Source organism: Mustela nivalis, assembly GCF_964662115.1.
Source record: "Mustela nivalis genome assembly, chromosome: 12".
In the NCBI taxonomy this organism is placed as follows: Eukaryota; Metazoa; Chordata; class Mammalia; order Carnivora; family Mustelidae; genus Mustela; species Mustela nivalis.
In genome coordinates this window covers 45047122-45061761 of record NC_139031.1, presented here as the reverse complement: position 1 = coordinate 45061761, position 14640 = coordinate 45047122, and the positions used below count along the sequence as shown (strand labels likewise).

At 41.7% G+C, this 14640-nt stretch overlaps 1 protein-coding gene across 4 annotated transcripts in view; it reads left to right on the top strand.

Moving 5' to 3' along the window:
- The window catches only part of PLEKHA8 (pleckstrin homology domain containing A8), a 59562-nt gene that overhangs the window by 42412 nt on the left and 2510 nt on the right, over positions 1 to 14640 (top strand). For 2 of the 4 annotated variants that reach the window (XM_082692866.1, XM_082692864.1), the window contains exons 13-14: positions 2877 to 2938; positions 7731 to 13583. In XM_082692866.1, the coding sequence (XP_082548992.1) occupies positions 2877 to 2938; positions 7731 to 7928 (260 nt within the window). In that variant the 3' untranslated portion in view covers positions 7929 to 13583. Of the gene's footprint in view, positions 1 to 2876; positions 2939 to 7730; positions 13584 to 14640 lie in introns of those variants that run through there. The other 2 variants (XM_082692867.1, XM_082692865.1) reach the window with 1 other exon arrangement.

Below are 14640 nucleotides of genomic sequence, written 5' to 3'. Positions count from 1 at the left end.
CTCTCTAGGAGGCATGATTATAGGTTTCTTTAGTTCCCTCCTTTTTGTGTTTTCCTTACTTTGAACAATGAGCAAGCATTACTTGTGAAATTAGGAAAAAAACAGTTAAGTGTTATATTTTTTAGAAATATCACTGGGTCTCCAGAAGGGATTTCAGAATCCTTGGCATGGCATATGAAGGTCCTCACCACGTGGCCCCAGCCCCAGTGAGCTACTCCCCATTGCTCTGCATGCCCCCGTCTCTCCCAGCTCCTTGGTGCTTGCTGGCTGTAGCCCCAGCCACCACCCTTCTCCCTGCCCTACCCAGCCTTTGAGACTTCTTTGTTTGCATGTCTGCAAGCTAGGTTCATTTCTGTCGTTTTATTCCTGCAGAAAGCACTGTATACACATTGTTACTCTAGCAGTTATCCATTTACAGAACGCCACTTTGTTAAGTGGCTGGCTCTTATAAGCCCAGGAGCTTCCTGAGGGCAGTGGACTGACTGATTTTAAATCACTCAAGGGTCTCCCCTGCCTTGCACAGTATGGGGTGTGTGATAGACCCTCATTCCATCATGAAGGTCCGCCAGCAGATTTTAAGGTCATTGAATTCCATCTATTTATTTAAAATGTCATTTAATACTTCACCTGGATAAAGATCACAAGAAATACAAAGTATTCCCACTATCTTATCTCTGTGGCTCACTTCATGAGTGAGCACCCATGACCTGTACAGTGTGTTGCCAGCCCAAATGGCTTCTTGGAAAGGATGGGTGGAAAGCTGATCATCTTCCTGATTTACCTCAGAGGCTGTGCTTACTATTTTCTGCCCATCTGCACTGTACACTTAGTGGGCCGGCAACCCTTTCTTCACTAAGGTCTTATACCACCTAAGTGTCCCTAATACCATCTTTCCCCTTAGACAACCAGATAAATTTTAACATTAGAGGACTTACATTATGAGCACACCCTAAGTCTATTCAGACTGTTCTCCTAAGAAAATATGAAATTGAACCTTGAGCTTTGTCCTAAGAAAAAATGAAATTCAACTCTCCTTTAGGCTGTCTGTAAGAGTCTTCTCCATACTTGAACTTATTGGATGCTGGCATCTCCATCTATTCCTAAAACCTTAGATAACGAAAGAAATCTGTTATATTTCAAATGTGTAGTCTTCTTTTATACAAAATACAGATTATATTTTGTGCAAAGTTGAATTATGTACAGTTGATAGTGGGGTAAGCTAAAAGTATTAATAAAGCCTCATCCAAATTTTAAAAAGAAAAGTTTAACAAGAATTAGCTAGAGGGAATAAGAAAAGCTAGAGGGCTTGAGTAAATTGTAAAGTGTGTTCAAGCTGCAGCCACAAGGCCAGTAAAATGCAGATACCGGACATCCTTCGGCAGTATTCTGTCAGCCTCACCGTTGTTAACTGCATAAACTTGTGGCTGTGGTTTGGTGTCTGTTTTTCCATTATCTTAACATCTGCTCTTGTGATCATATGAAATATTTCCATATCCTATTATAATGTCACTTAAGCATTGATTGAATGGTGGCGGCACTTGTACTGGTGCTAAAACTAGGACATGAAAATCTTGTTCGGAATAAATTTTTTTTTTTTTTTTAAGATTATTTTTTTGACAGGGCAGGGGGAGAACATAAGCAAGGGAAGCAGGGAACCCAACACGGGGTTCAATCCCAGGACCCTGAGATCATGACATGAGCCAAAGGCAGATGCTTAACCGATTGAGCCACCCAGGCATCCCCGGAATAAAGTTTAGAGGTGATAAAGCATGAAGAAGGTTAAATGACCCCTGTGATATCCTATGTTATTACTTAGGAATGAGCACTCTGTAAACACTGGAGGTGCCACTTAGAAATGAAATGGAGCATTGGGACACCTGGGTGGCTCAGTTGGTTAAGCTGCTGCCTTCCGCTTGGGTCATGATCTGGACGTCCTGGGATCGATCGAGTCCCACATCGGGCTCCTTGTCCAGCAGGGAGCCTGCTTCTCTCTCTCTCTGCCTCTGCCTGCCACTCTGCCTGCTTGTGCTCTCTCTATAACAAAATCTTAAAAAAAAAAGAAAAGAAAAGAAATGGAGCATTGATACAAGTACACTGTGGTGATATAGATCTGTGCCTCCAGAAAATGCATTTCTTCCTATGGAAAAATTGGTTTTGAATTTTGCATGTGTTATTCAAAGTCTTTAGGAACACATCCCTTGCATAAAATGCAGTTATTTTGTTCTTGAGATTTTTTTTTTGTAATTAAAATTACTATATGCCAGTTTTTGAATCTCATTTTAAAACACATTGGAACAAAAATTATAGGTTTTTATCTTTAAAGTCTAGAATATGAATGAGTTACATTAATAGGTCTCACCAAGTACTTTACAACTAGCTTAGTAACTTTAAGCTGTTCTTTCGACAGTAGTTTTAAAGGTTTCTTGGTTTAATACTGTATATCCAGGGTCACAGGGACATCGAAGACAAGCATTTGACATCCTGGAATAGGATGTTAGAATTGAAGAGACTCAGATCAGGTTACAAAGAAGAAAACCAAGAGGACAGCTAAGGGATGGACATTTAGAGACCTGCATTTTTATATTCTTATAGTGTATTTTTCTCCAAATTTCTTCCCTCATTTTTTTATATGGAGGGAATTTTTCCCACTGTGGTAATAAACTGAAGTACAGATACATTTACACAAGGTAAGAGTGGAATTGTCTGTTTTTCTTTAAAAAAAAAAATGGGGGGACATAATCTATTAATTAGACTTTTCTCGTCAGCTCATAGTACCAGTAGGATCATGCTACCATGTACTTGAGGAAGGAGGTGCTACAAATAGCACATCAGATTCTGGTGAAATCGGGGCTCATGGAGTTTTTCTTCTTTTCAAGATAACGCATATGGTAAAACATTACGGCAACACCACGGCTGGGTGGTTCGAGGAGTTTTTGCGGTAAGTAATCCTCCTGCCTTCCAGTGTTCTGATGGTCCCAGCAAGATGTTTTGTTTGTTTCGTGTGCATGGCGTTTCTTTTGCTTTGTTTTCAAGAATAAGAACACAGTGTTGCCTATTTAAGTCTGAAGGTCTTTGTTGTATGGAAATGTTGGCAATAAAAAATGTTTAGACTGGAAAAGACTGTTAGCAAGCAAGCTTTTCCCTGGCCAGCTCCTGTGACTTTCGAAGATTTTGTTTGCCTCTCTGATCAGTGCAGAGATAAGCAGGAAGCTGCCGAAAATTCTGCAGTGATGGGAGGCCCGTGTGGTGCCTTCAAGCTCATAGCTCCCTCTGCTGCCCGTTGTATTTGGTCCTGTTAATTCTCGGGTTTTAAATTGATTTTGTCTTCCACTTAGTCAAATTTTGGTTTTGAATATTAACTCAACTGGGCATGCCAGCAGCCAGGGCTTCTTCGAAACCTCTTCTTACTCAGTTTTTTGTTTGTTTGTTTGTTTCATTGTTGAATGTGTTTGTCTTCCACCTGTTTTGGCTCCTGTTACCCCGCTCCTCCTTCCTTCCCAGCATGTTGACCTAAGAAGACACACACCTGGGCATCAGTATCCCCTGCACAAAACAGTTAGCCTGCTTTTTTTTACCAGGCGTAGAGGGCACCTTTATGCCAGCAGTAATGCTCTGTGATTCTCCCAGCATCTCAGGAGAGGTCAGCCTTAAGTATAGCTGTGAAAAGGTAGAGCCTTGTGTAGCGGACACTAGCAAACACCGCCCAAGGTGAGTGTTCCGTGGCCAGTCATAAGGTAGAAATAACCTTGCACATGTCTTTCACTAATTTAAAAGATAAGAGACATTATTTGCCTGCAGTGAGAACTGTTTAGGTTATGATTTATTAGGGGATAGGTAAAGAACGAGGGAAGAATTGACAGTGGAAGAAGTAAGTTGTAGTGACATGAGATGTGTTTTGAGGGCGTGGCAATGACTAGCTCCACACCCTGGCGCTCACTCAGCCAGAGCCAGCGCAGAAGAAGCTGCGGAGTGTCACGCTTGCCTTCCGTGCGCCAGTCAGAATCCTCACCAGAGCTGCCGCTTGGCTGGCCCTATTCACAAGAAACTTAAATGTGGTGTTGTAGCTGTTGTTGTGGTCTAGAAGTCAGAGTTTAATCCTCAAATAGTAATGATCCAAGAGATGTTGCCTACAAGAATGCAAGTGTAGAGTTTTTACTAAAACTCTTTATTTCCTAAAGAGTTTATTTCCTTAAGAGTCTCTAAGAGGACTTTTCAATTCATAGCATTTTCCCCAGTATATAGTAATGTAAACTCATTTAAAAAATATAGAAATCATGGACGAATAAAAGAAAAAATTAAAATGTCCATAGTCTCACCACTCCATAATAACCATTTTAAACATTTTTGTGTTTTACCTTCTTAGCTTTTATTTTTATATATATTGACATATTCTTTTAATATTGTTCTATTTAATTTTATATATTTATTGAAATATATATCTCTTTATAGGTGTTTATATTTTTATACCTACATGTTACATTTGTAAAATTATTTTGCATACTCTGTATGTGTATGTACTTTTTTTATATTTACCTCGTAGTACAATTTTGTATTATTTTACCCCCACTTAAAGATTCTATCATGGGCCATTTTTAAATGCCATAACGTCTTGGAAAATCATTATTTTTAGTGACTGGATAATATTTCCCTAGTATGGAGGTACTATGATTTATTTGCCAGGCCTCTGTGCTAGAAGTTTAAGCTGTTTCCAAGTCTGTTGTTACAAATACAACAGCATTCATTTACATGCATTTTTTACTAAAACTCTTTATTTCCTAAAAATAGGTTCCTAGAAGTGGAATTGTTATGTCTAATACCAAGAACTATTAGAACTTGGAATTTTGAGCACTTACCATGCACCAGCTGTGTTTTAAGTGCTTTACGTACGATTAGTAATCTCATAGTTGCAAAGTGTGTTCTCTTACTTACCCTGTCATAGACAAAGAAACTTTAACCGAAAGTTTAAAAGGAAGAACATTCTGAAGGCTCTTGATATTATTGCCAATAATTTTTAATAGTTGCTGGTTTCTAAGAAAATAGATTAGGTTGAGCATTTGCCAACAGCCATATTCATAGAAGAGCTAGATTGGCCCTTCCAGCCCCTCTCCTGTTATTCTGCAAGCCGGTCCTACTGTAGAAAGTATACTGTTTCCCAGTGTGCTAAGTGATCAGCAGGGGGCAGAGTCATTAACTGCTTTCAGTTGCTCAGGGAAACATCTTTTTCACTCCAGGAATTTGAGTCATTTACCAGCCAAAAAGTGAACTTTTATCTTCAGGCCGTTGTAATTCACAGGACGGTTGCAGTGCACAGGATGGAAGCCCAGGCCAGGCTCTAACTCTGGCATGCGTCCTAACCATTTGTCGTTTGACCTTTTTGGTTTCCTCCTCAGTTGAGTTCAATCACTGGTTCCCAAATAGGCTTGGCTGCATCACAGACCCTTAGGAACCTTTGAGAAATACTTTTTGAGAAAACTTTTCACAGATTATATTGTACCTAAATACATGTGCAGAGAGCTTGATTTGTTTTTTTAATCAAAAAGCTCAAAAAGGTTTTAACAAAAAATAGCCGTCTCTACCTTCTGTCCATACGTTCCCAGATTCACTCCAACAAGGCTGCCACTTTCAACTACTGTGACTGTTTCTCCAGTACCTCCAAAATCCCAACAATGTTTGCTGTTCTTTTTGGCCTTACCCATTTTAGTCATTAAGATTGACTTTCTGTTATTATTAGAATTTAGCTTTCTTTGACCTCACATCACTATCCCTTCCCCTGGCTCTACCTTCCCAATGTAATTACATCACAAGTTAACATGATGAAGATGAGCCAAAATTCTATGGGCCTTTTTTTCCTATACAGGTTTTGTATTTTCCCCTGTATTATCAAATCTCTCAAATCACCATCATTCGGAACCCATAGATGTATAATGTTATCTGTGTTGCTTTTTTTTTTTTTTTGAAGACTTCCCTTCCAGAACTTTCTAAACTCAATGCCAATCTTAATTAGCTCTTCAGGCCTGTTGTACTGCTATGCATTAAACTCTCCTTTACAAGTTTTCCTGTGCTGAATCTCTATCTCACACTAACTTCCCAGGTTCTATTACTTTCCTATTTCTTGACCCTCTCCCTTGTTTTAGTTGTGTCTTCTAGTTGCTTCCTAGAAGTGGTACAAGGGAGCTAAACTTATGAGTTCTTACATACCTGAAAATGTCTTTATTCTGCACTTTTCTAGAGTGATGCTTTGGCTTGTATAGAATTCTAGGTTAATAATAATTTTCTTTCAATTTTGAAGGCATTCCTCTGTTGTCCTTTAGCTTCTACTGTTGCTACCGTAGACTCTAGTGACATTCTAGTTCCTGTTCCATTGTATATAAACTGCCCCCGAATCCCCTTCTGGCTGCTTCCAGGATCTTTATCCCTACATTCTAAAATTTCATGATATTCTCCTTTTAGTCTTTATCATTCATTTTGCTGAGCACTGGGTAGGTCTTTAAATCTGAAGGCTGATATCCTTCAGTTCTAGGAAATTTTGTCATATTATTCTTTACATAATCGCCTTCCTTTCATTCTCTGCTCTCTGCCGTGTACTTCTACCATTATTTGAGTATTTGGTACATATCATAAAGTGGGCTGAATATGTGATACATATTCCATTAATCTTTCAAATAAGAAAATTGATACCAACCCTTTCTACAGATGAGGAAATGGAGGTTTTAAGAGGTTAAGGAGCTTGTTTAAATTTCTCAGGCTAACATGGGAAAAGTTTGGGATTCAAGTCCAGGTCTCCTTCATCCAAGCCTGTGCTTTGACCACTGCCAGATCATGCCAGGCACTCTCCAGCTGCAAAAGGGGGGTGTGGCTCGATTCTCAAAGACTTTTAAAGAATAAGGAAGCTTAAGAAAGAGTGTGGAGTAATTAATTCAAGATTCCATAGTCTCCAGCACTGTCAGCAGCGCCAGTCCGGTGGATCCCAGATAGCAGATTTGGGCAGGCTTAGGGGAGAGCTGGCCTACAAAGGGAAGAGAGCTATCCAGAGTCTAGGAGTCGTTCCATCAGGGAAGTGGGTTGGTGTGGCAACGTGGTGGAAAAACACAGAGTCGCTCCTAAGATCAGATCCTGGTCCTGACAGTCATTAGCTGTATAATGTTCATCTGTAAAAGGGGGATATCAACTGCACAGGGTCCTTCTACACATTAACTGGGGCCAAATATGCCACAGCATCGGTGCACTGGCAAACAACAAATGTGAGCTCCCTTCCGTTTTAGAAGATATTCAAGGGTGCAGAGGAAATATTATCCATGCAGGGAGAAAGAGAGATAGGCAAAGAAGCCTATCTGGAGGAGGGACACAAATGAGATGCCCAGGAAGCCTGGCCACGTGGGAACACGACTGTGGGAGCAACATGTATGCAGGTGGATTCTGAGGACGCAAAGAGAGTAGTCTGGATCACACCATGCATGAGGAGGGGGCTTTTCTCAAACTCTTTTTTCTCTCAGCATTCCCTGATTTGTTGGCGTCGTTCATCCCCAGGATGGCCCAAGTATACGCTTGCTTCTTCCAGCCTTAGAATCGGTTGTGTTGGTGTTTGAAATATGCATGGATTGGAAGGGTGTATTCCTGCTGTTTTACTCTTGCTGTGCTCTCTCTGTGTACGTGTGAGTGTGTGTGCCTGTGTGCATGTGGGCGATAGCGAGAGCCATGCAGCGAGATTCTCATGGGCAGCTCTTTTGCAGTTAGCTCTGAGGGCAGCTCCATCCTATGAAGACTTTGTCGCCGCATTAACCATAAAGGAAGGCGACCACCAGAAAGCAGCCTTCAGTGTTGGGATGCAGAGGGACCTCAGCCTCTACCTCCCCGCCATGGAAAAGCAGCTGGCGATCCTGGACACTTTATACGAGGTCCACGGACTGGAGTCTGACGAGGTGGTATGACGTCTGCAGGACCGCGCCGCCTCCTAACTTCAGGGAATAAAGTCTGCTAAAGTGTTTTGTTGCCCTGCTTAATTTCCAGCAGCAGCTTCAGCTCTCTCCAACCCCTTCCTCGGGATGGAGAGAAGGATTTTTTAAATGCATATGTCTTTTGTGTGTTTAAAAATCAAGGTGCTATATATTTCAGTTCAAAGGGCCTCCTGGAAACCAAATCATAGCTGTTATATTAGACTTGAACAGCAAGTGTAAGAGCAGATTTAACAAATTAATTTGTTGGTATTGTGTTTTATTTTTACCCTTTAGTTCTAATGGGCCTCCCAAACCCAAGCTGAAAATGAGCAAATACTGTATCAAGGACTACAACACATAGCCAGTGCTTCAGTCAACTTAGACTAAAAACTGGGGGGAAGCTAAGTCACTTTGTGGAAGCTATTGCAATGTGGAGTCTGGTATTCCTAGACATTCAGAGAATCCTCTTCTTCATGGTTCTGTCAGCAAGAAGAGCCTGTGTCGTCCAGGTGTTCGCGGCACTGGTGTGGGCCTGTCCATATGGGAGGAGGAAGACACAAGGAGCGCCATCCCTATTTATCTGAGGGGAGACTGCAGCTCCTATACCCAACCCCACGGTGGAGGACAGCATGGCAGTGACGCAGCTTGTCACCCGAGATGACCCCTATTCAGTGCTTTGCCAGCGTGCTTTCCCAGGCATCATCTGACTTGGACATTACAGTGAAACTGACATCCAAGCTTATTGTCCATTTCAGAAGTAAGGTTGGGAAGTTGAGGGATGCGGGTCACTCCAGAGTGTGATCTGGACCACCTCTGCATCAAAATCACATGCTTCTTCAAAAAGCAAATTCCCCATCATTATATGTTTATAAAAAAATTTAAAAATTAAAAAAAAAGAAAGCAAATTTCCAGGCTTTACCCCCACCTGAAGGACCAGAGTAGCAGGGGTGGGACTTAGGAATCTGCATTTGAATAAAATATAGTGATTCTTTTGCACCCAGGGTTGAAGAACCCCAAGATTAAATTCTAGTTTAAATTCTAGTTCACAGGACTCCCCATCTTCCACATGAACTAAATGATAGGTCCCTTTTCCCCCCCCAAAATGGAAATTGTATTTCCATTGAAATACAATAGTTAAAGGGAGAGCGAGAAATGGAGCAAGTTTGCTCACAGTTTTCTTGATTGAACTGGTCTCAGCGCCCAGCTAGCAAGCTTCGGCATCAGATTCAGAGACCACAGTTCCGAATGTGCAAAATGATCAATCCTGGTATAGCCGCCAGTAGCACACAGCAAGCCTAAGACAGTTGCTCATCAATCTCAAAAGCTTTGGGACTGTGTCCAGATTTAAAGGTGGGATTTAAACTTGGATCCAGCAACCCTGGGTAGGCATTCTCCTGAAAAGCGTGTGATACCAGGAATCTCTAGTAGGCCAAGGTGCCAAGAGTGGGCATGGGTGGGAAGTCATGGTGGCTTCCCCACCGGGGGCTGCTTCCTTCTAGTAGCTAGAGGAAAAGTTCCAGCAGGAGGTAGTGCCCCAGAGTAGAACGTGAGTTCCTTCAAAGGACGCAGGTGAATGCTACCTGAGCAGCCCCTAAGATGATACTTTTCCTAGGGCAAAGAGAACCCACTCTTTAGGCAGAGACTGACATAGAGAGGGGTTTTGATTTTGTCTTTTGTTTGTCCTTAAACAAATTGGCATTCACTTAGCTCGGGTTAATGAAACAGGTACTCCACTCACTAAGCACCTTTGGAAAATGCTTAAACTTAGAAAAATGAATGTTTTAAGGCTGGGGAAAACAGTGCTAAAATAATATTGATTCTTTTTAGCACTTGCTGTTGACAACTGCTGAGGGGGGTATGTCATTTCCCCCCACTCCCACGAGTAGTTAGTGTGGATATCCTCTGATTAGTGTGAGTATGATGGCAGAACTAGAGGATAACTCAGACTTCCTGTCCTTGACCTAGCCTTCTAAAAGGAAAAAAAGAAAAAAAAAACAGCCAGTCTTTGCTTGAACCTTGAATGAGGACACTTTAGGCATTATGCTGTTGGGAGAGGATGTCCCCAGGAGACATCCTGCCCCCCCATCACCTCAAGTAAACTCTGTGGGCTCTTAGAAAAGGGGCAGGCACACAAAACCACCGCAGATTGGCCACCGAGGCTCCCGGTACACACAGAAAGCAAGCTGCTCGGCATCATTCTTTTACATGTATTTAGGTACTGCCTTGGTTTATAGACTTCCGTTTTCTGGGGAAGAAGAGTTTAGTATTATCTAGGATCCTTGGGAACCCAGATCAGGGTAGCTTCAATAACTTGAATAGGTTATATTTTGTACTCCCTCTTTTCCCACCCCTATAGAAAGGTTTTTGATAGGTATATTCCTCGCTGGAGTGTGTTCAGTTTGCCTGAGATGTATAAAGCTTGGAGGGTCCTAAATAACAGCTTAGATTAGGTGATATACAGGTGATAAATTCAACTTGGCCTGAAGTTTGGCACAGTCAGAGCTTCCTCCTGGAGCTATGGCATTAGCTTCTAGTTCAAGTACTAATCTGCAGCATCGCCTAAGATGGGAACAAGAGAAAAGATAGTTAAGACCTTTTCTGCATGATCCTCCAAGGTTTCTGGAACATCTCAGCTTTCTTCCCCCCAGACAGTGAGAGGAGATGAAAACACTAGTCTGCCTGTGGACAGAGGAATCACCTTGCTTTCGTTCCTCGAAACATTTTTAGGAGTCCTTTTTTAGAGTAACCTTTAGAGAGATCTGGAAGAAAAAGGTTAATTTGTCTTCTAGGAATTAGTAGAAGCTAATAAGTAACATTTGGATAATCCTTACAAAGTGCTTGCAAAGACATAATTTCATCATATGCGCACTTCTTCCCACAGGAGAAGCCAGACTTTACATGTAGGAGGGATCGACGTGTAGTTGTCCAGTGGAACAAAATTTTTTCAACGATGGCAAGTTTTTTGTCCTTTGAAAGTAAATTTGATTTGTTATAGCTAATCCTGATGAAAAATGTTAAGTGAGAGGGATACCTTTTGGGGGCAAAACCAACTTATGACTCTGAGGTGGAGATGGTTCTCTCGTCAGCTCTTGATTCGGCCCTGTAGGGGGTTCTGGAAGCAGGGCTCTCAGGATGTGGAACATCTCCGTCCCCACGGACTGGACTTGGAAAGGCAGTGTTCATTAGGATGTGTAAGTGGTGGCTTGGGGCACCTTGTCATCATTCTTTGCATGTCATTCTGAACATAAAGCTTCCTCAAATGTCAGTTTGCACACAAAGGGATATCTGAACTCCAGAATTCAGCCTCATTGCTTCCCTCCCCTGTTTTCTCTTATGAAAGATTGCCTGCAGAGCCCCCTCCGAGCACCAGATCCGAGCACCAAATCCATGCCCCGTCTTAGCTATTCCACCCCAGCCCCCCCGCAGCATCCCCAAACATGTATGTGGGGCACCCAGTACAGACCTAGCCCAGGGTGAGGTGTCAGTAAGTGCGGGTTCTGTTCCTCTCTTGGACTTCGGGAGCTTCTCTAAAGACCCTCCGTTCCCACACGTAGCTGGGAAGCAGGTAGCACCATGTGCGGCAAATGCCCTCTCCTCCGTTGAGCGCTGCTGGGAAAGTATTTGGGCTTCTCTTTTTGACTCTTAATTGGACGTATGTAGATGTCCCAAAAGTTAGTGCTTTCAACTTTACATTTCGCAACAGTGCTTTTAACTAAGAAAAATGCATGGTAGGAATCAGTATTTCTTAAGTAAGAGGCATCGTATTAAGGAGACTTAGTCTGATGATGAAAGTCATATATGTGAAGAAACATCATTTAAGCAGTGAGTCAGACGGTCACGAACAATATAAGGTGATGTGAGGCGACTTTCAGAAAGAAAATTATTTTTATGTTTTTTTCTATTTAAACGACTACATCCCACAAGCAGTTGGTTACTTAATGGTGCATTTCTGAATCATTGATTAAAATCAGTTGCTTCTGGTTTTAGTCCTGGGTTTTACAACTCTTCAGCTTCCTATTCTGATGTTTTGTGTGTGTGTGTGTGTGTTTTTGTTTTTGTTTTTTTAAGGTAAACGACCAACCTTTTTTACATTTTTAGATTTAGAATTTGTAAGTAAAGTATATTTTAAGCTATCATTCTGTGAGCTTAACTGATGTGATTGGTCGTAGAGGGCCTGACATCAGATGCTCTCTGTGATGTGGCATGGTCTGTACATCAGCATCAGCGTGTATGGTAAATCTGTCCGTGTGAGGTGTCTATAGAGGGCTTTATTAGGAAATACGTTCTGCTTCTGGACGTCCCTTTGTAACCTGCAGTTGCTTACTCAGGGCTTTCATAATAATGACATAAAAAGATATTCAGTAGCTGTCTAACAGTATTTTAAGACTGCTTATCAATTACAAGGTTGTTAGGGATCATTCAACAATTCCACGAACATACTGTTCACCAGACCATCTCTGTAAACACTCCTGGTCCCCTCCCGTCACAGCCAGTAGTCGTGTGTACAGAGACCATTTGCATGATTTCTTGTTGCACTGCTGCACTAAGGCACTCCAGGGCATGGTTCAGTGATCAGTGGCGGTATGGTTGACGCATGCATTGATCTTTCTCCCCCACTGTTTTTATATAGCCTTTCATTAAAAGGAACAACAACAACAACAACAAAAAACTACGACTCTGTAATGCAAAAGTTTGCAAGATTTTTCTGGTTACCCTTTTTAATCACTTCTCTTTCAGAATGAACAGGTGTTTTCTGCTAAGCTATATGAGAACCCAAGAAAGAGATCCTGCTTGTTTTAAGCACCATTCTTTTTAGTACATAGGTTTTAAAGTATGGTCAGTGTTTCTTCCCTGAACTTTATAAACAGCAACCACCCTGGGATGGCTGGCACCCTTTGCGAAACGGATGAGGTCACAGACTCCTATGTATGTATCTCTCCAAAGGTGTGTGTGGATTCAGGGATGACAAGAAGGGTGATAGAAGTATTCTGTCGCTTCCAGAAGTCTAATGAGCCAGTGTCGTGGCATGTTTGGTGTCTGAGTCCCCAGTGTCATGACAGTTTCACTAGAATGTCAGTAAACAGCCCAACTACCTCACGTGAAATTGGCTGTGGACAATCTGTGTCAGATGAGACATGCATTTAAGGTTGACTTAATCTGGTTAGTAGATTGGACAAAATGATGTCTCTATAAAGAAGAAAAACATTAGACCAGATGCCAAAGGCTACAATGTACATAGATTTCCTTGGATTAATTTTGTAAGTCAGTGTTGAATTACAACCCCAGTATTCTTATCGCAAGTGTTTGTGGTCTCATAGATCTGTGCACTTTGAATACCTGTCACATGCAGTCTGTGTTAACTGTCCTTGTCCTAAAGCATTTTGAATGAGAAGCATAATGACAGTAGAAAGCAAGTGTCAAGTAGTTTGTTGGTTTGTTAATTTTAATGGGCTTTTATTTAGAATAATGTATTGGAGCCATTGGGGACCAACCAGTGAATGAGAATTTCATGTTTAGTTTTCATGTAAAACTCTGTCCGAGTCCTTACTCTATATCTTGTGGGGAGGGTTTTACTTTTTTGGCAAAAATGTTTGAAAACATCTGTCAGATTTTATATTCGTTAGTTATAATAAACTTATTTTTAAAGTATTTTATCAAGTGCTTCTCTTAAAGACATTTGTGTGCATTTCTGCTTAATTGAATACGCCAATGATAAGTATCATTTGTGGAACGCATACTGTTTGCTGGGCATCATTTTAAGCCCTTTACAATATTAACACACTTAATCGTCCTACTCACTCTGTAAGGCCAGTCCTGTTTTTATCCTCAAATCATAGATGAGAAGACTCAGGTGCAGACTGAGGGAAGCCCCTTGCCTAAGACCCCACAGCTGTTAGGGAGGAGAGTCAGGCTACAAACTCAAGCCGCCTTGCTCCAAAATCTATATAAAACTGGTTAAAACTGAGCACTTAGGTGGCTCAGTCAGTTAAGTGTCCAGCTCTTGGTTTTGGCTCAGGTCATGATCTCAGGATTGTGGATCAAGCCCCATGTCAGGCTCTGTGCAACAGAAATCTGCTTGGATTTTCTCTTCCTCTGCCCCTCCCCCCACTCTTGCTTGCTATCTCTCTCTCTCTTTCTCTCTCTCTGTCTTTCTCTGTAACTCAAATAAATAAATCTTTTTAAAAAGCTGGTTGGAACCTAAACAAAAATTAATTTTGAAACACAAAAAGACCACTAATGGCATTGCCGTGGACGCTCCTATTCTAGAAAGACTAGCTCCTTTCATGGTGGCTGTGTTCTTTGGTCTGGTTTAACTGTTTTCATAGAAACCACAAATGCAGTTGATGAGAAAGATGAATTTGTTATACATCACATTTGCGTGGTTTTGTGATTAATTTTACATTCAGTAGTTGGTACTTTGGGGCCTAAATCACTTGATGCCAAAGTAGGGTTGAACCTGTTGGGTTTTTTTCTGTCTTGTGTGCTTGTCGGTGGGTGTTAAGATACCTGCAGATAGATCTGCGTGGCTGGAATTGGGGTGCTGCCTTGTCCACCCGTGTATCGCCCACATGAGGCCTTCTCTCCGGCCACCTCTTTAAATACATGAGCCGAGCCAATTAGATGTGGAGGAAACAGGATGGAAGGAAGGGGAGAAAGTGAAGAAGTGAAGTGTGGTAGGTGCTTGAGCCCAAGAAGTCGGCTGGAG